Source organism: Bufo bufo, chromosome 2 (assembly GCF_905171765.1).
Source record: "Bufo bufo chromosome 2, aBufBuf1.1, whole genome shotgun sequence".
In the NCBI taxonomy this organism is placed as follows: Eukaryota; Metazoa; Chordata; class Amphibia; order Anura; family Bufonidae; genus Bufo; species Bufo bufo.
This window is the reverse complement of record NC_053390.1, coordinates 8,021,156-8,041,615: the sequence shown is the minus strand read 5'-3', so window position 1 is coordinate 8,041,615 and position 20,460 is coordinate 8,021,156. Positions and strand designations below refer to the sequence as shown.

General features: G+C 44.5%; 2 protein-coding genes across 3 annotated transcripts in view; both read left to right on the top strand.

The window, feature by feature from the left end:
• LOC120991971 (zinc finger protein OZF-like) overlaps positions 1-20,460 on the top strand; it is a 576,950-nt gene that overhangs the window by 338,015 nt on the left and 218,475 nt on the right. The gene's annotated exons all lie outside the window — the stretch shown is intronic.
• LOC120992007 (resistin-like) lies at positions 1,426-11,851 on the top strand. The gene is made up of 3 exons (XM_040420775.1): positions 1,426-1,634; positions 7,494-7,571; positions 11,537-11,851. The coding sequence occupies exons 1-3, from the start codon at positions 1,535-1,537 to the stop codon at positions 11,665-11,667; spliced, it is 309 nt and encodes a 102-aa protein (XP_040276709.1). The 5' UTR covers positions 1,426-1,534; the 3' UTR covers positions 11,668-11,851.

Here is a 20,460-nt window from a genome sequence, read left to right as displayed (position 1 = left end):
GACCATGCGGTTGATATTTCCTGTTGAAGTTGCTAGAGCTTGTTTGCCTTGGTTCTCCTGCTTCTCCAGACTTCCCAAAGCTATGTGCTTGTTGCCTTTTCTGTTTGTTGTTCGCTGGTGTGTTTTGTTCTAGGGTTTAGGGAGACGCGGGTTCCTTTATCTGGGAAAGAACCAGCTGTCTCGTCTCCTGCTACCTATCCTAGGGCTCGTCAGTTTCAGCAGGGCCTAGGTATACGGCGTATGAGCATTTCCACCATCAGGATCTGCTCATACTGGCAGGAGTTAGGGAAAGTCCTAGGGATTACTAGGAGGTCACCCCTTCCCTATTTCCCGTGACAATTAGATACACAGCTCAGCAGACAGTATCACACAGGATAAGATTAGATACACAGCTCAGCAGACAGTATCACACAGGATAAGATTAGATACACAGCTCAGCAGACAGTATCACACAGGATAGGATTAGATACACAGCTCAGCTGACAGTATCACACAGGATAGGATTAGATACACAGCTCAGCAGACAGTATTACACAGGATAGGATTAGATACACAGCTTAGCAGACAGTGGGTTGGGGTGCTGTAGAGGTCACTGTTAAAGGGGCGGGCACTGTGGAGGTCACTGTTAAGGGGGCAGAGGCCACTATTAAAGGGGCAACTGCTGGGGAGGTCACTGTTAAAGCAGCAGAGTACTGTGGAGGACACTGTTAAGAAGGCGGGCCCCTGAGGAGGTCACTGTCAAGGGAGTAGGGTGTAGTGAAACTCACTTTTAAAGGGGCAGGTTGCTGTGAAGGTCCCATTTTAAGGAGACGGGGCACTGTGGGGGGGGGGGGGGGTCAGTGTTAAGGGGGCGGGGTGCTGTAGAGGTCAATGTTATGGGGGATACTGTCGATATCTTTTAACGACACAGAAACATTAAATGAAATAGATGAAATATACCCGTGAGAAGCCGCGCCCTTCTGCTAGTACTTGTATAAAACCTAACAGAAATTGTCCGCACGGCTCATCATACACTGTCACCATTGGATGTGCAATAGGTACAACTGTATTCGCTATATACGTGTGCTTTACCTACAGCCAGCTCTACGGATATATTTGCATTGACAACAGTACTATTTTAAAAAAAATATTTTATATATATATTATTTTTAAGGGGTTCTGTGTTTTTCTCTTTTTACCATGTAGAAGAATGTAATGGTTTACACAATACATGTTTGTATAGAAGGTACATTTATTCTGGATGATTGCGAGTGGGGAGGAGGAGGACCTGTTTTTAATCCAACTATAATTACCATTGTGAAATAATCCCTGCCACCCTATTGTCTCAGATTGACGTACTATGTGCAATAAGAAGTGATGCTAATGAGAGGGTCCACCCTCTTCCCACGCCTGTAGATAAGATGGGATTGTGATTGCTGACGGGGATGATCAGTGATTGCCTCACTATATAAGGCTGACTGCCGAGAGGCTGGTGAGGACAACCTGTGGATATCTTCTAGATCTCTCCGACGTCTCCTATAGGCTTTACTGAAGAATGAAGTTCGTTATCTCTGCCGCCATCCTGCTCCTGGTACCAGCCCTGATATTCGGACAAGGTTCTCCCTGCGGCGTTGATAACGCCATACGATCCATCGGTAAGGCGAATGAGACCTGACATATATCAGTCACACTTCTCATTTGTTGTTTGTCTGTTTTTTAACAGTCCTCTCACCCCCCCCCCCCCCCCCCCCCTGACCAGATACATTTCCATTTCTTTAGTAAAGGCAGTTTTGAAACCCATGGCGTTTTGACATTTGATATTTAAAGTGTAGCTGCCGTTCTATTTTAATTTTTGTAATGTGTAGGGGCAGTGATACTGAGCATTTTTGTGATATAATAATTACTGAAATCATACATTTCTATTAGAAAAATAGCTCTAAATTGGCCAATTCTGAGCCCCAGCAAAGCCCCCTGTCTTCTGTTTACATAACAGTCAATATTGAGCAAGTCTCCCCTGTTATGTAAACAGAAGACAGGGGGCGCTGCTGGGGCTCAGAATGGGACACTTTAGAGCTATTTTTCTAATAGAAATGTATGATTTCAGTAATTGAAGTATATTACAAAGAAAAATAGAACGGCAGTTACACTTTTGGTCTTTGTTCAGTGATTCCACTATGGGGAAAGAGGGGAGAATTGTGGACTGGCCAGACATATATATTCTATAAGCGGTCCACAAGTGGTTAATACTGGGACCAAGAGGATATATCTATTATAACTGATAGCGGAGGAGTGTAATAATCTCTTCTCTGTCCCTGTATCTGGTGTAATCATTAGCGGAGGAGTGTAATAATCTCTTCTCTATCCCTGTATCTGGTGTAATCATTAGCGGAGGAGTGTAATAATCTCTTCTCTATCCCTGTATCTGGTGTAATCATTAGCGGAGGAGTGTAATAATCTCTTCTCTGTCCCTGTATCAGGTATAATCATTAGCGGAGGAGTGTAATAATCTCTTCTCTATCCCTGTATCCGGTGTAATCATTAGCGGAGGATTGTAATAATCTCTTCTCTATCCCTGTATCCGGTGTAATCATTAGCTGAGGAGTGTAATAATCTCTTCTCTGTCCCTGTATCCGGTGTAATCATTAGCGGAGGAGTGTAATAATCTCTTCTCTGTCCCTGTATCCGGTGTAATCATTAGCAGAGGAGTGTAATAATCTCTTCTCTGTCCCTGTATCCGGTGTAATCATTAGCGGAGGAGTGTAATAATCTCTTCTCTGTCCCTGTATCCGGTGTAATCATTAGCGGAGGAGTGTAATAATCTCTTCTCTATCCCTGTATCCAGTGTAATCATTAGCGGAGGAGTGTAATAATCTCTTCTCTGTCCCTGTATCCGGTGTAATCATTAGCGGAGGAGTGTAATAATCTCTTCTCTGTCCCTGTATCTGGTGTAATCATTAGCGGAGGAGTGTAATAATCTCTTCTCTGTCCCTGTATCCGGTGTAAACATTAGCGGAGGAGTGTAATAATCTCTTCTCTATCCCTGTATCTGGTGTAATCATTAGCGGAGGAGTGTAATAATCTCTTCTCTGTCCCTGTATCAGGTATAATCATTAGCGGAGGAGTGTAATAATCTCTTCTCTATCCCTGTATCCGGTGTAATCATTAGCGGAGGATTGTAATAATCTCTTCTCTATCCCTGTATCCGGTGTAATCATTAGCTGAGGAGTGTAATAATCTCTTCTCTGTCCCTGTATCTGGTGTAATCATTAGCGGAGGAGTGTAATAATCTCTTCTCTGTCCCTGTATCCGGTGTAATCATTAGCGGAGGAGTGTAATAATCTCTTCTCTGTCCCTGTATCCGGTGTAATCATTAGCAGAGGAGTGTAATAATCTCTTCTCTGTCCCTGTATCCGGTGTAATCATTAGCGGAGGAGTGTAATAATCTCTTCTCTATCCCTGTATCCAGTGTAATCATTAGCGGAGGAGTGTAATAATCTCTTCTCTGTCCCTGTATCCGGTGTAATCATTAGCGGAGGAGTGTAATAATCTCTTCTCTGTCCCTGTATCCGGTGTAATCATTAGCGGAGGAGTGTAATAATCTCTTCTCTGTCCCTGTATCCGGTGTAATCATTAGCGGAGGAGTGTAATAATCTCTTCTCTGTCCCTGTATCCGGTGTAATCATTAGCGGAGGAGTGTAATAATCTCTTCTCTATCCCTGTATCCGGTGTAATCATTAGCGGAGGAGTGTAATAATCTCTTCTCTATCCCTGTATCCAGTGTAATCATTAGCGGAGGAGTGTAATAATCTCTTCTCTGTCCCTGTATCCGGTGTAATCATTAGCAGGGGAGCGTAATAATCTCTTCTCTGTCCCTGTATCCGGTGTAATCATTAGCGGAGGAGTGTAATAATCTCTTCTCTGTCACTGTATCTGGTGTAATCATTAGCGGAGGAGTGTAATAATCTCTTCTCTGTCCCTGTATCTGGTGTAATCATTAGCGGAGGAGTGTAATAATCTCTTCTCTATCCCTGTATCCGGTGTAATCATTAGCGGAGGAGTGTAATAATCTCTTCTCTGTCCCTGTATCCGGTGTAATCATTAGCAGGGGAGCGTAATAATCTCTTCTCTATCCCTGTATCTGGTGTAATCATTAGCGGAGGAGTGTAATAATCTCTTCTCTATGCCTGTATCCGGTGTAATCATTAGCGGAGGAGTGTAATAATCTCTTCTCTATCCCTGTATCCGGTGTAATCATTAGCGGAGGAGTGTAATAATCCCTTCTCTGTCCCTGTATCTGGTGTAATCATTAGCGGAGAAGTGTAATAATCTCTTCTCTATCCCTGTATCCGGTGTAATCATTAGCGGAGGAGTGTAATAATCTCTTCTCTGTCCCTGTAATTGTTTTAATCATTAGCGGAGGAGTGTAATAATCTCTTCTCTATCCCTGTATCTGGTATAATCATTAGCGGAGGAGTGTAATAATCTCTTCTCTGTCCCTGTATCCGGTGTAATCATTAGCGGAGGAGTGTAATAATCTCTTCTCTTTCCCTGTATCCGGTGTAATCATTAGCGGAGGAGTGTAATAATCTCTTCTCTATCCCTGTATCCGGTGTAATCATTAGCGGAGGAGTGTAATAATCTCTTCTCTGTCCCTGTATCCGGTGTAATCATTAGCGGAGGAGTGTAATAATCTCTTCTCTGTCCCTTTATCTGGTGTAATCATTAGCGGAGGAGTGTAATAATCTTTTCTCTTTCCCTGTATCCGGTGTAATCATTAGCGGAGGAGTGTAATAATCTCTTCTCTGTCCCTGTATCCGGTGTAATCATTAGCGGAGGAGTGTAATAATCCCTTCTCTGTCCCTGTATCTGGTGTAATCATTAGCGGAGAAGTGTAATAATCTCTTCTCTGTCCCTGTATCCGGTGTAATCATTAGCGGAGGAGTGTAATAATCTCTTCTCTGTCCCTGTATCTGGTGTAATCATTAGCGGAGAAGTGTAATAATCTCTTCTCTGTCCCTGTATCCGGTGCAATCATTAGCGGAGGAGTGTAATAATCTCTTCTCTATCCCTGTATCCGGTGTAATCATTAGCGGAGGAGTGTAATAATCTCTTCTCTGTCCCTGTATCTGGTATAATCATTAGCGGAGGAGTGTAATAATCTCTTCTCTATCCCTGTATCAGGTGTAATCATTAGCGGAGGAGTGTAATAATCTCTTCTCTGTCCCTGTAATTGTTTTAATCATTAGCGGAGGAGTGTAATAATCTCTTCTCTGTCCCTGTATCTGGTGTAATCATTAGCGGAGGAGTGTAATAATCTCTTCTCTATCCCTGTATCCGGTGTAATCATTAGCGGAGGAGTGTAATAATCTCTTCTCTGTCCCTGTATCCGGTGTAATCATTAGCGGAGGAGTGTAATAATCTCTTCTCTTTCCCTGTATCCGGTGTAATCATTAGCGGAGGAGTGTAATAATCTCTTCTCTATCCCTGTATCTGGTATAATCATTAGCGGAGGACTGTAATAATCTCTTCTCTGTCCCTGTATCCGGTGTAATCATTAGCGGAGGAGTGTAATAATCTCTTCTCTATCCCTGTATCTGGTATAATCATTAGCGGAGGAGTGTAATAATCTCTTCTCTTTCCCTGTATCCGGTGTAATCATTAGCGGAGGAGTGTAATAATCTCTTCTCTGTCCCTGTATCCGGTGTAATCATTAGCGGAGGAGTGTAATAATCTCTTCTCTATCCCTGTATCCGGTGTAATCATTAGCGGAGGAGTGTAATAATCTCTTCTCTATCCCTGTATCCGGTGTAATCATTAGCGGAGGAGTGTAATAATCTCTTCTCTATCCCTGTATCCGGTGTAATCATTAGCGGAGGAGTGTAATAATCTCTTCTCTGTCCCTGTATCCGGTGTAATCATTAGCGGAGGAGTGTAATAATCTCTTCTCTGTCCCTGTATCCGGTATAATCATTAGCGGAGGAGTGTAATAATCTCTTCTCTTTCCCTGTATCCGGTGTAATCATTAGCGGAGGAGTGTAATAATCTCTTCTCTATCCCTGTATCCGGTGTAATCATTAGCGGAGGAGTGTAATAATCTCTTCTCTATCCCTGTATCCGGTGTAATCATTAGCGGAGGAGTGTAATAATCTCTTCTCTGTCCCTGTATCCGGTGTAATCATTAGCGGAGGAGTGTAATAATCTCTTCTCTTTCCCTGTATCCGGTGTAATCATTAGCGGAGGAGTGTAATAATCTCTTCTCTGTCCCTGTATCCGGTGTAATCATTAGCGGAGGAGTGTAATAATCTCTTCTCTGTCCCTGTATCTGGTGTAATCATTAGCGGAGGAGTGTAATAATCTCTTCTCTTTCCCTGTATCCGGTGTAATCATTAGCGGAGGAGTGTAATAATCTCTTCTCTGTCCCTGTATCCGGTGTAATCATTAGCGGAGGAGTGTAATAATCTCTTCTCTGTCCCTGTATCTGGTGTAATCATTAGCGGAGGAGTGTAATAATCTCTTCTCTTTCCCTGTATCCGGTGTAATCATTAGCGGAGGAGTGTAATAATCTCTTCTCTGTCCCTGTATCCGGTGTAATCATTAGCGGAGGAGTGTAATAATCTCTTCTCTTTCCCTGTATCCGGTGTAATCATTAGCGGAGGAGTGTAATAATCTCTTCTCTATCCCTGTATCCGGTGTAATCATTAGCGGAGGAGTGTAATAATCTCTTCTCTATCCCTGTATCCGGTGTAATCATTAGCGGAGGAGTGTAATAATCTCTTCTCTGTCCCTGTATCCGGTGTAATCATTAGCGGAGGAGTGTAATAATCTCTTCTCTTTCCCTGTATCCGGTGTAATCATTAGCGGAGGAGTGTAATAATCTCTTCTCTGTCCCTGTATCCGGTGTAATCATTAGCGGAGGAGTGTAATAATCTCTTCTCTGTCCCTGTATCTGGTGTAATCATTAGCGGAGGAGTGTAATAATCTCTTCTCTTTCCCTGTATCCGGTGTAATCATTAGCGGAGGAGTGTAATAATCTCTTCTCTGTCCCTGTATCCGGTGTAATCATTAGCGGAGGAGTGTAATAATCTCTTCTCTGTCCCTGTATCTGGTGTAATCATTAGCGGAGGAGTGTAATAATCTCTTCTCTTTCCCTGTATCCGGTGTAATCATTAGCGGAGGAGTGTAATAATCTCTTCTCTGTCCCTGTATCCGGTGTAATCATTAGCGGAGGAGTGTAATAATCTCTTCTCTATCCCTGTATCCGGTGTAATCATTAGCGGAGGAGTGTAATAATCTCTTCTCTGTCCCTGTATCCGGTGTAATCATTAGCGGAGGAGTGTAATAATCTCTTCTCTATCCCTGTATCTGGTGTAATCATTAGCGGAGGAGTGTAATAATCTCTTCTCTTTCCCTGTATCCGGTGTAATCATTAGCGGAGGAGTGTAATAATCTCTTCTCTATCCCTGTATCAGGTGTAATCATTAGCGGAGGAGTGTAATAATCTCTTCTCTTTTCAGTGTCTCAATACAGCAAGAATATAAAGTTTGAATGCAAGTCTATTAGTGATGGGTCAGCCTACTCCTCCTGTCCTTCAGGTAAGTACAGTCCTGAACTGTATGTACCCACCATGTGACCCATTTATCATCAGTGGGCTCCCCTGCCACCTGTTAGGAGAGGGTGACACCACCACCTTTCATATTAAAAGGGTTTTCTGAGATATAAACACTGATGACCTGTCTTTTAGATAGGATATCAGTGTCTTATCGGTGGGGGTCATACACCCAGGACTCCCCCGATCAGCTGTTTGAGAAGGCACCGGCGTGCCTGTGAGCTTCGCGGCGTACTCTCAGCTCCCCAAGCACAGTGCTGTACATTGTATAGTGGCCATGCTTGGTATATCATTCTGCCCCATTCACTTCTATGGGGCGGAGTTGCTCCTAGACCACATGACTAATGAACCGGTCATCACTTGGCCTAGGAGAGCTGTGAGAAGACCGCAACACTACTGTGAGCACCGCTGCCTTCTCAAACAGTTGATCAGCAGAGATCCCGGGTGTCAGACCCCCACCAATCAGATACTGATGGCCTATCCTGAGGCCAGGTTATCAGAATTTCAGTCTCGGAAAACCTCTTTACGGCTTTCTTGTTAGGTTAATTCAATCCTCAGTAATGCAACTTCCATATTTCGCTAATAATTTATAAAATCTCTCAGATGTCACCACTAGGGGATGGAGGAAGGCTATGATGTCACCACTAGGGGATGGAGGTAGGCTATGATGTCACCACTAGGGGATGGAGGAAGGCTATGATGTCACCACTAGGAGATGGAGGAAGGCTATGATGTCACCACTAGGGGATGGAGGAAGGCTATGATGTCACCACTAACGGATGGAGGAAAGTTATGATGTCACCACTGGGGGATGGAGGAAGGCTATGATGTCACCACTAACGGATGGAGGAAAGTTATGATGTCACCACTGGGGGATGGAGGAATGCTATGATGTCACCACTAGGGGGTGGAGGAAGGCTCTGATGTCACCACTAGGTGATGGAGGAAAGCTCTGATTTCACCAATAGGGGACGAAGGAAAGCTCTGATGTCACCACTAGGGGATGGAGGAAGGTTCTGATGTCACCACTGGGGGACGGAGAAAGGCTCTGATGTCACCACTAGGGGACAGAGGAAAGCTCTGATGCCACCACTAGGGGATGGAGGAGGGCTCTGATGTCACCACTAGGGGATGGAGAAAGACTCTGATGTCACCACTAGGGGATGGAGGAAGGCTCTGATTTCACTACTAGGGGATGGAGGAAGGCTATGATGTCACTACTAGGGGATGTAGGAGGGCTCTGATGTCACCACTAGGGGATAGAGGAAGGCTATGGTGTCATCACTAAGGGATGAAGGAAGGCTCTGATGTCACCACTATGGGATGGAGGAAGACTATCATGTCACCACTAGGGGATGGAGGAAGGCTATGGTGTCACCACTAGGGGATGGAGGAAGGCTATGATGTCACTACTAGGGGATGGAGGAGGGCTCTGATGTCACCACTAGGGGATAGAGAGCTCTACTGTGAGGGAGAAGAGACAGGAACGTTCTGCACTGGAGTTCTTTGAAGTGAGTATCAATTTATTAAAAACATTTAAAAATACATAAAAATAGGCAATGCTTTTCGGAAGCGGTCCGCCACCTTCATCAGGCTAAACCAAACAGCGAAGAAAAGTACTTTTATAGCCAAAAGACATGAAATGGGAGTTAACTCTGAATGGTCGAAAGGGCAGAAAGTGGAGCTTAACTCCTCATAGACCAAAAGAATGGATTAGTTAACCCTATGCATGGCTTGAAAGAGGACAGTATGGAAACAAATGCCCCCATAGGTGGTGTAAAAAGTGAAACTAATAATAATACATAAAATCGTACAAGAGAGAAACAGACAAATAGAGGCCCAACCGCGGGTTTCCATGGTGACTATAGTAAAGATACAGTACCAGATGGAGAATAAAGTGACAGTGCTAAAGTGACTAAATAGTGCTCCACAAGCGTAATAAAGCCCCATGGATCCGGGTGATGAGGAAAAATAAGGTGAGGGTGGAGACACCATTCAGATATCTAAGGTGAGGGTCATACTCATATTGTAGATATCTGAATGGTGTCTCGACCCTCGCCTGCCCCCTACAGTGTCCGGCTCTCAGTACCCCAGTGTGGGGTAGAACTTCGCTCACTCCTGGTGTTGTGCCTAGCCTTGCACAACACCATTGGGTAAGGTACCTTCCAGGTGTTTTTGAGATGCCAAATTTTTTATTCGATTTCGATACAATAAAAAAGTACTGTGATACTCGATACCATTCGATACCACGCGAAAAAAATAAACCAAAAAAGCCACGTGCATTCCGCATTTTAAAAAAATGGCGAATCGCGCAGTTTTTCTTTTTCTTTTTTTTTGTTCCGGCGTTCACCGCATAGATTTTTTTAATATTTTAATAGTTTGGAGTTTTTGGATGTGGCGATATGTTTATTTATTTATTGTTTATATATTTTTTATGTAAAATTGGGAAAGGACGTGATTTATACTTCATATTTTGGTGTGGTTTTTTTTTTGTTTTTTTTAAACTTTTTATTTAATAACTATTTCCCCCCTTAGGCGCCAGAACCTGGGATCTTTTTATCCCTTGTCCTATTCAGCCTGATAGATCTCTATCAGGGTGAATAGGACCTCACGCTCTCCCTGCTGCCCTGTGCACACAGCATCAGGGATGTTACCATGGCAGCCAGGGCTTCAGTAGCATCCTGGCTGCCATGGTAACCAATCGGAGCCCCAGGATTACACTGCTGGGGCTTCAATCAGAAGCTGCCACTGCTCCACCAATGAGGAGGAGGGGAGAGGACCCTGTGGCCACTGCCACCAATGATTTTAATACTGGGGGGGTTGAGGGGGAGAGGGGGCACTGTGCCACCAATAATTTTAATACTGGGGGGTTGAGGGGGGGCGGGTGCACTGCGCCACCAATGATAATTAACCTTTAATACAGGATGCGGGTACTGGCAGCAAATCAGCGGCAGTTAATTCCTTTGGGTGCCGCACCTGAGGGGTTAACTGCTGCTGATCGCAGTTCCCTGTCAGAGGCAGGGTGCCGGCAATGTGAATCTGCTGCCGGCACCTGCCTCTTGTATTAAAAGTTAAAGACGACCTTTCGTGGGTCCGGACTTAATTAAATAGCCGGCTACATAGAGAGGCGCCCAGGGATCTCCCTGCGCCTACTATTATTCCTGGGTGCCGCTCCGTTTGCCCGCTGTGGCCCCCATTACAGTCTCCTGCTCCATATGCTAATTACTACTATCGGAACGATGGGGAGGAAACATCAGCTTCTCTCCTGGGCGTTCGTTCTCCCAGGAGAGAAGCTGATGTCTCCTCCCCATCGCTCCGATAGTAGTAATTAGCATACGGAGCAGGAGACAGTAATGGGGGCCACAGCGGGTGAACGGAGTAGCTCTATGTAGCCTGCTAACTTAACTAAGTCCAGACCCATTAAATGTGGTCCTATCATTGGTGGCGCACTGCGCTCACCCCTCCTCCGCCCCTCTCTCCTCATTGGTGGCAGCAGCACACGGGGGAGGGAGAGACTGCTTCCTTCTCCCCTGTGCTGCTGAGGGAACATGAGCACGCTGACAGCAGCGCGCTCATGTTCTGTGATACTAGACTGCGCAGCAGCGCAGCCCAGTATCGAAAAAATGGAAATCCCGGTATCGTATCAATACCGGGACAAAAGTATCGATTGTGTATCGAAAAGTACCTCCTATGGTGACCACGTTCCCATCCTCATGAGGACATCACATTATTTTTACTGTGATGGAGAGGGCATATCTGCACGTGACACGTAAGGCTGGCTTCACAAATCTGTTTGCAGAGCATTTTTCCCACAGAAATCGTTGTAGTAAACGTCACATAATGGTTTCTGACTGAATGCCGCATAGGTGGAGCATGACCTCACGCACCATGCATTCTGTGCCCCTGATGTGAAGGTCTGGTAATTGATAACTGCTCTCCATCCCTCTACAGGTTACATTGCTGCAAGCTGCTCCTGCGGGATGAGCTGTGGATCATGGGATATCCAGGGATCAAATAAATGTCACTGTCAATGCGGGAACATGGACTGGACCACCGCTGTCTGCTGCAGAATCACATCCTAGAACATTCAGACAACAGTGGACCCTCTATGAGAAGAAGGCCGCATGGGGTAATCATCTCAAACCTGAGGCCGAAATACAGAGGGTCAATGGAAGATGAAAATCCAGTTCAGATCATGGTGGTCACAGGTGGTGGGCTTGTCACTATATATATTTTCTGTATTCAATAAACGCAATGACCAACGTCCGTATCTATCGTCACATTCATACATGGGGCACGCACATCTAGAACAGTAATAAAGCATAACATGTATGGTGGGTTACATGGACCGTTCCCATGTAGGGATGAGGTGGAGGAAGCCATGTCACCGAGGCTCGCCCGGATCTGAGAAGGGGATAAAGTCACAGATCCTGGTTAGAGATGAGAGAACCACTCGAGATTTGGGTCAGATTCGTTGAATATTTGACCTGAATTGATTTGTGCCGAACCAAAGTTCCTGCAGTTGTCCTGGAAGTTGGTCTCTAACCCCCTCTAGCCTCCTAGGGCTTTTTAGGAAAACTTGTTGTTCTTTTTGTTTATTGTTAATGATTTTTTCCTTTCTCCCTCCGCCCTCCACCCGTCCCCAAGTTCTGGAACACAATGCCAGCAATAGTAAGTGATGTCAGTGACACGGACGTACATCGCTGTGGGGAACACACGTATGACAGCGGTAACATGCAGCATGTTTAATATCACACCGGCCGGCACATGTCTTCTGCTTCTTCATATTCCAAAGCTTCCAAATATTGTCCCTAATCGAGGGCAGATGATGTTTAACCACACACAGTGTTATGGGATTAAAAAAGATAAAGCAAATAAAACAGTGGCTTGTTGGGGGACCAAGTGTCCAAAAATGATGCCATGACAGGGTCGGAATTCTGCCCAAACAACACGCACAAGAAAAAGAGGCTTATTGTGAACGAACCAAAAACATTTCTCCCTTCTAATTGTCAGCAGCAGTGCAGTGTGGATGTGGAAAGGGTACGGTACGGATATAGTAGCACGTGGCTGCAATAGCATCAGCGGCAGCTTAGCATGGAACATACAAGACTGTCTATGGGTGGTAGTAGTAATAGTGTTAGTAGTAGTAGTAGTAGTGAAAGTAGTAGTAGAATAGTAGTAGTAAGATAGTAGTAGTGATAATAGTAGTGATAGCAGTAGTAGTAATAGTAGTAGTAGTGATAGTAGTAATAGTTGTAGTGATAATAGTAGTAGTGATAGTAGTAGTGATAGTAGTAGTGGTACTAGTAGTGATAATAGAAGTAGTAGTGATAGTACTAGTGATAGTAGTAGTAGTAGTAGTGATAGTACTAGTAATAGTAGTGATAGTAGTAGTGATAGTAGTAGTAGTAATAGTAGTAGTAGTGAGAGTAATAGTAGTGGTAGAATATTAGTGGTAGTGAAAGTAGTAGTAGTGAAAGTAGTAGTGATAGCAGTAGTAGTTGTAGTAGTAGTAGTAGTGATAGTAGTAGTAATAGTAGTGATAGCAGTAGTAGTAATAGTAGTAGTAATAGTAGTAGTGATAGTAGTAGTAAAAGTAGTAATGATAGTAGTAGTGATAGTAGTTATAGTAGTAATAGTAGTTATAGTAGTAGTAGTGATAGTAGTAGTAGTGATAGTAGTAGTAATAGTAGTAGTATTAGTAATAGTAGTAATAGTAGTGATAGTAGTGGTAGTAGTAGTGATAGTAGTAGTAGTGATAGCAGTAGTAGTAGTAATGTTAGTAGTAGTAGTGATAGTAGTAGCGATAGTAGTAGTAGTAGTGATAGTAGTACTGATAGTAGTAGTAGTAATAGTAGTAGTGATAGTAGTAATATTAGTAATGATAGTAGTAGTAGTGATAGTAGTAGTAGTGATAGTAATAGTAGTAGTTGTAGTAGTAGTGATAGTAGTAGTAGTGATAGTAATAGTAGTAGTTGTAGTAGTAGTGATAGTAGTAGTAGTGGTAGTAGTAGTGATAGTAGTAGTAGTGATAGTAGTAGTAGTGATAGTTATAGTAGTAGTAGTAGTGATAGCAGTAGTAGTAGAAGTGATAGTAGTAGTAGTGATAGTAGTAATAGTAGTTGTAATAGTAGTACTAATAGTAGTAGTAGTAATAGTAGTGATAGTAGTGGTAGTAGTGATAGTATTAGTAGTGATAGTAGTAGTAGTAATAGTAGTAATGATAGTAGTAGTAGTGATAGTAGTAATGATAGTATTAGTAGTGATAGTAGTGATAGTAGTAGTAGTGATAGTAGTAATAGTAGTAGTAGTGATAGTAGTAGTGATAGTAGTAGTAGTGATAGTAGTAGTAATAGTATTGATAGCAGTAGTAGTGATAGTAGTAATAGTAGTTGTAATAGTAGTACTAATAGTAGTGGTAGTAGTAGTGATAGTATTAGTAGTGATAGTAGTAGTGATAGTATTAGTAGTGATAGTATAGTGATAGTAGTAGTAGTAGTAATAGTAGTAGTGTCACTACCAGAGCTTTGGGACGTTCTCACAGCTCTGTTTCTCCACCCCTGTGATGATGTCACTACTAGAGCTGGGAGGAGTTCTCACTACTCTGTTTACTTTTGGTTTCTTTCACCACAGCTGTCCTTCATGTGTTTGATTTTCCTCTCTTTATATCACCCCTCCTCCTATGATAGGATGTGGATTATAGTTCTCACTTCAGTTGTAGCTCTGGCTTTAGTTTCTTCACTTGTAGCTATCAGTTCACTGGACCTGTGTTCTGCTGCAGCTAGCACTCCGGATATTGCCAGCCTGTCCTTGGATCCATCTTCTCTGCGGCTGCAACACCGTCAGCTATGTGTGCAGACATTGTTGTGTTCCTGTTTATTTTCTGACTGGATCTGAGGTGGCCACGGTTCCCTCCATATACTGAGTAGGGCACTGGTGGCCGTGCCCCTTCCACTATTGTAGGGGTTACAGTGGTCATTAGTCTTAGGCACGTGGGCATGCCTCTTTCCGCCATTTGGATCCGGGCATGTGCTTTAGCAGAATAGGGAGAGCGTTGAGGGTCGGACAGGGGTCACCCGTTATCCTCCCTAGTTCTGGGTCCAGTCAGTAGCTCTGTACTGTGTATTACTATTGTTGCCCACATACAGCCGTGACATTATAATCCACCAAAACCGTCCTTTTTTGACATGGATCCGCTTTCTGGCCTGGTTGACCGCATGCAGGGTCTTTCTTTGGAAGTAGCGGATCTCCGTCAATCTATGACTCAGCTTCAAGCATTGGGCCCTGCTCCGGCTCATGGAGTCTGTTGCGAGCCAAAGGTCTCACTTCCGGAGACGTTCTCCGGGGGCAGTGAGAATTTTGTTCGTTTCAGAGAGGCATGCAAACTCCATTTTTGCTTGTGTCCTCACTCTTCTGGTAATCAAGAGCAGAGGGTGAGGATTGTCATCTCCCTGCTCAGGGGTAATGCTCAGACTTGGGCTTTTTCGCTGCCATCAGGGGATCCCTCCCTTCGATCCGTGGAGGGATTTTTTGTGGCCCTGGGGCAGATTTATGATGACCCGGATCGTGTTGCTCTGGCCGAATCTAACCTACGTGTTTTATGCCAGAACAAACGGTCTGCGGAGCTTTATTGTTCTGAATTTCGGAGATGGGCAGCTGATTCGGGTTGGAATGATGCTGCACTCCGGAGTCAGTTCTGTCATGGTCTCTCGGAGAGATTAAAAGATGCGTTTGCTTTCCATGAGAGACCAACGTCCTTAGAGTCTGCCATGTCATTGGCGGTACGCCTTGACAGGCGTCTAAGAGAAAGAAACGAGACCTCTCTGTCCAGCCATTGTCAGTCTAGGGGAAGTGGTGCGGACTCATTCAGTGTGCAGGGGCCTCATCCTGTCTCGCTCCCCTCTGAGGAGGAGCCCATGCAGCTAGCTCGACTTGCCCCTGATAAAAGAGGATTTAGTCCTCAGAGTATGGTCTGTTTTTGTTGTGGGGGCATAGGTCATTTGGCAAATGTTTGTCCATCTAGGAGATTCTTGAACCGTACTAAGAGCGATAATAAGAGAAAAATCTCAAAAGGTAAATCATCAAGTTCTGCTTCATCTGCTACTTTGGGCAAAGTTGATGTAGGATTTGATGCTTTTCCTCTGACCTGCAGTTCCCGTTTTCTCCTGTCTGCCAGGGTGGCGCTAGAGAGCAAAGTCATTTCTTGTGAGATTTTTGTCGATAGTGGAGCGGCCGTCAATCTTATTGACACTCAATTTGTAGCCATGCATGGTTTTCAGGTTTGCACATTAGAAAAGGATATACCTGTTTTTGCTATTGACTCTGCTCCACTCTCACAGAGATCTCTGAAAGGCATTGTTCACAATATCCGGCTAGCTGTAGGTGACACTCATGTGGAGGATATATCTTGTTTTGTCCTTAACGGATTGCCGTCTCCTCTAGTTTTGGGGTTACCCTGGCTCACTAGACATAACCCCACTATTGATTGGCAAGGAAGGCAAATAAATGAGTGGAGTGACTTTTGTAGAGAGAATTGTCTCACAGCGACTTTTGCAGAGGTGTCTACTAAAACGGTGCCATCATTTCTCTCTGATTTCTCGGACGTGTTTTCCGAGAGCGGTGTTCAGGAGCTACCTCCTCACCGGGAGTTTGACTGTCCCATTAACCTCATTCCCGGCGCCAAGCTGCCAAAAGCACGCCTCTACAATCTCTCACAACCGGAAAGAATCGCTATGCGAACTTACATCTCCGAGAGTCTCGAAAAGGGGCATATTCGTCCCTCAAAGTCACCTGTGGCCGCGGGTTTTTTTTTTGTTAAAAAGAAAGATGGCTCTCTGAGACCTTGCCTAGATTTTAGGGAGCTGAACCGTATCACGATTCGCGATCCCTATCCCCTTCCTCTGATCCCGGACCTCTTCAATCAAATTGTTGGGGCCAAGGTGTTTTCCAAATTGGATTTGAGAGGCGCGTACAACCTGGTCAGGGTCAGAGAGGGGGATGAATGGAAAACGGCCTTTAATACCCCTGACGGGCATTTCGAGAATCTCGTTATGCCTTTCGGCCTGATGAATGCTCCGGCCGTCTTTCAGCATTTTGTTAATAGTATTTTCTATCATTTAATGGGGAAATTTGTATTGGTGTATCTTGATGATATTTTGATTTTTTCCCCTGATGTTCAGACCCATCAGGATCATCTTTTTCAGGTTCTGCAAATTCTGCGGGAAAATAAATTGTACGCCAAGCTGGAGAAATGTCTTTTTATGGTATCGGAGATTCAATTTCTGGGTTTTCTCCTCTCTGCTTCTGGTTTTCGCATGGATCCCGAGAAGGTCCGTGCTGTACTTGAGTGGGAGCTTCCTGAGAATCAGAAGGCATTGATGCGCTTTCTGGGTTTTGCGAACTATTACAGAAAGTTCATTTTGAATTATTCCTCTGTTGTCAAACCCCTCACTGACATGACAAAAAAGGGGGCGGATTTTTCCTCTTGGTCGGAGGAGGCGCTTGCAGCCTTTTCTAAGATTAAAGAGAATTTTGCGTCTGCTCCCGTCTTGGTGCATCCCGATGTTTCCTTACCTTTTATTGTTGAGGTGGATGCTTCCGAGGTGGGTGTGGGTGCGGTTTTGTCCCAGGGCCCTTCCCCTGCCAAGTGGCGACCCTGTGCCTTTTTCTCTAAAAAACTCTCCCCGGCAGAGAGAAACTATGATGTGGGCGATAGGGAGTTGTTGGCCATCAAGTTGGCTTTCGAGGAATGGCGCCATTGGTTGGAGGGGGCCAGGCACCCTATCACCGTTTTTACCGACCATAAGAATCTGGCATACTTGGAGTCGGCCAGGCGTATGAATCCGAGACAGGCCAGATGGTCTCTGTTCTTCTCCAGATTCAATTTTGTTGTTACATTCCGACCTGGGATAAAAAATGTGAAGGCTGATGCTCTCTCTCGCTGTTTTCCGGGAGGAGGAAACTCCGAGGACCCGGGTCCCATTTTGGCGGAGGGGGTAGTTGTTTCTGCTCTATATTCCGATTTGGAGGCCGAGGTCCAGGCTGCCCAGACTGAGACACCTGCCCGTTGTCCTTCTGGGAAGTTGTTCGTGCCTCCTGAGCTACGTCACAAACTCTTTAAGGAGCATCATGATACGGTTCTTGCTGGTCACCCCGGGAGTAGAGCCACGGTGGATCTCATTGCTCGGAGATTTTGGTGGCCGGCTCTTCGTAAGTCGGTGGAGGGTTTTGTGGCTGCTTGTGAGACGTGCGCTCGCGCTAAGGTCCCTCGTTCACGGCCTTCAGGTTCCCTTCTCCCGTTACCCATTCCTTCCCGTCCTTGGACACACCTGTCCATGGACTTTATCACGGATCTTCCTCGTTCCTCGGGGAAGTCGGTGATCCTGGTGGTGGTGGACCGTTTTAGCAAGATGGCTCATTTCGTACCTTTCCCTGGTTTACCTAATGCTAAAACGTTGGCGCAAGCTTTTGTCGACCATATTGTTAAATTGCACGGCATTCCCTCTGATATTGTTTCCGATAGAGGCACGCAGTTTGTGTCCAGGTTCTGGAAGGCTTTCTGTTCTCGCCTGGGGGTTCGGCTGTCCTTCTCTTCTGCTTTTCATCCGCAGTCGAATGGTCAGACTGAGCGCCTCAATCAGAATCTGGAGACATATTTGCGCTGTTTTGTTTCAGAGAACCAGGAGGATTGGTGTTCATTTCTCCCTCTTGCTGAGTTTGCTCTGAACAACCGTCGTCAGGAATCTTCTGATAAGTCACCATTCTTTGGTGCATATGGGTTCCATCCACAGTTTGGGACATTCTCGGGAGGGGCTCTTTCTGGTTTACCTGAGGAGGAGAGATTTTCCTCGTCTTTGTCTACCATTTGGCAAAAGATTCAGGGTAATCTTAAAAAGATGAGTGAGAGGTATAAGCGTGTGGCTGATAAGAGACGTGTGCCTGGTCCGGACCTGAATGTGGGTGATCTGGTGTGGTTGTCTACTAGAAACATTAAGTTGAAGGTTCCCTCCTGGAAATTGGGTCCCAAGTTTATTGGGCCTTATAAAATCTTGTCAGTCATCAATCCTGTTGCCTTCCGTCTTGATCTTCCACGGGTTTGGAAGATACATAATGTATTTCACAGATCTCTCTTAAAACCATATGTCCAGCCCACGGTACCCTCCTCTTTGCCTCCTCCTCCGATTTTGGTTGATGGCAATCTGGAGTTTGAGGTTTCCAGAATTGTGGACTCTCGCATGGTCCGCGGTTCTCTTCAGTACCTCGTTCATTGGAAGGGTTATGGTCCTGAGGAGAGGATGTGGGTTCCGGTGTCGGACATTAAAGCCACTCGCCTCATCAGGGCATTTCATAGGGCTCATCCTGAGAAGGTGGGTCCTGGGTGTCCGGAGTCCACCCGTAGAGGGGGGGGTACTGTCACTACCAGAGCTTTGGGACGTTCTCACAGCTCTGTTTCTCCACCCCTGTGATGATGTCACTACTAGAGCTGGGAGGAGTTCTCACTACTCTGTTTACTTTTGGTTTCTTTCACCACAGCTGTCCTTCATGTGTTTGATTTTCCTCTCTTTATATCACCCCTCCTCCTATGATAGGATGTGGATTATAGTTCTCACTTCAGTTGTAGCTCTGGCTTTAGTTTCTTCACTTGTAGCTATCAGTTCACTGGACCTGTGTTCTGCTGCAGCTAGCACTCCGGATATTGCCAGCCTGTCCTTGGATCCATCTTCTCTGCGGCTGCAACACCGTCAGCTATGTGTGCAGACATTGTTGTGTTCCTGTTTATTTTCTGACTGGATCTGAGGTGGCCACGGTTCCCTCCATATACTGAGTAGGGCACTGGTGGCCGTGCCCCTTCCACTATTGTAGGGGTTACAGTGGTCATTAGTCTTAGGCACGTGGGCATGCCTCTTTCCGCCATTTGGATCCGGGCATGTGCTTTAGCAGAATAGGGAGAGCGTTGAGGGTCGGACAGGGGTCACCCGTTATCCTCCCTAGTTCTGGGTCCAGTCAGTAGCTCTGTACTGTGTATTACTATTGTTGCCCACATACAGCCGTGACAAGTAGTAGTGATAGTAGTAGTAATGATAGTAGTAGTGATAGTAGTAGTAGTAGTGATAGTAGTAGTAATGATAGTATTAGTAGTGATAGTAGTAGTAATGATAGTAGTAGTAGTGATAGTAGTTATAGTAGTAGTAGTGATAGTAGTAGTAGTGATAGTAGTAGTAATATTAGTAATGATAGTAGTAGTAGTGATAGTAGTAGTGATAGTAATAGTAGTAGTAGTTGTAGTAGTAGTGATAATAGAAGTAATAGTAGTAGTGATAGTAGTAGTAGTAATGATAGTAGTAGTAGTAGTAGTAGTAGTAGTAATAGTAGTGATAGTAGTGGTAGTGGTAGTAATATTAGTAATGATAGTAGTAGTAGTGATAGTAGTAGTGATAGTAATAGTAGTAGTTGAAGTAGTAGTGATAATAGTAGTAGTGATAGTAGTAGTGATAGTAGTAGTAGTAATAGTAGTAATGATAGTAGTAGTAGTAGTGATAGTAGTAGTAATAGTAGTAATGATAGTATTAGTAGTGATAGTAGTGGTAGTAGTAGTGATAGTAGTAGTAGTGATAGTGGTAGTAGTGGTAGTAGTACTATTAGTAATGATAGTAGTAGTAGTGATAGTAGTAGTGATAGTAATAGTAGTAGTTGTAGTAGTAGTGATAATAGTAGAAGTAATAGTAGTAGTGATGATAGTAGTAGTAGTAGTAGTAGTAATGATAGTAGTAGTAATGATAGTAGTAGTAGTAGTAGTAGTAGTAGTGATAGTAGTGGTAGTGGTAGTAGTAGTGATAGTAGTGGTAGTAGTGATAGTAGTAGTAGTAGTGATAGTA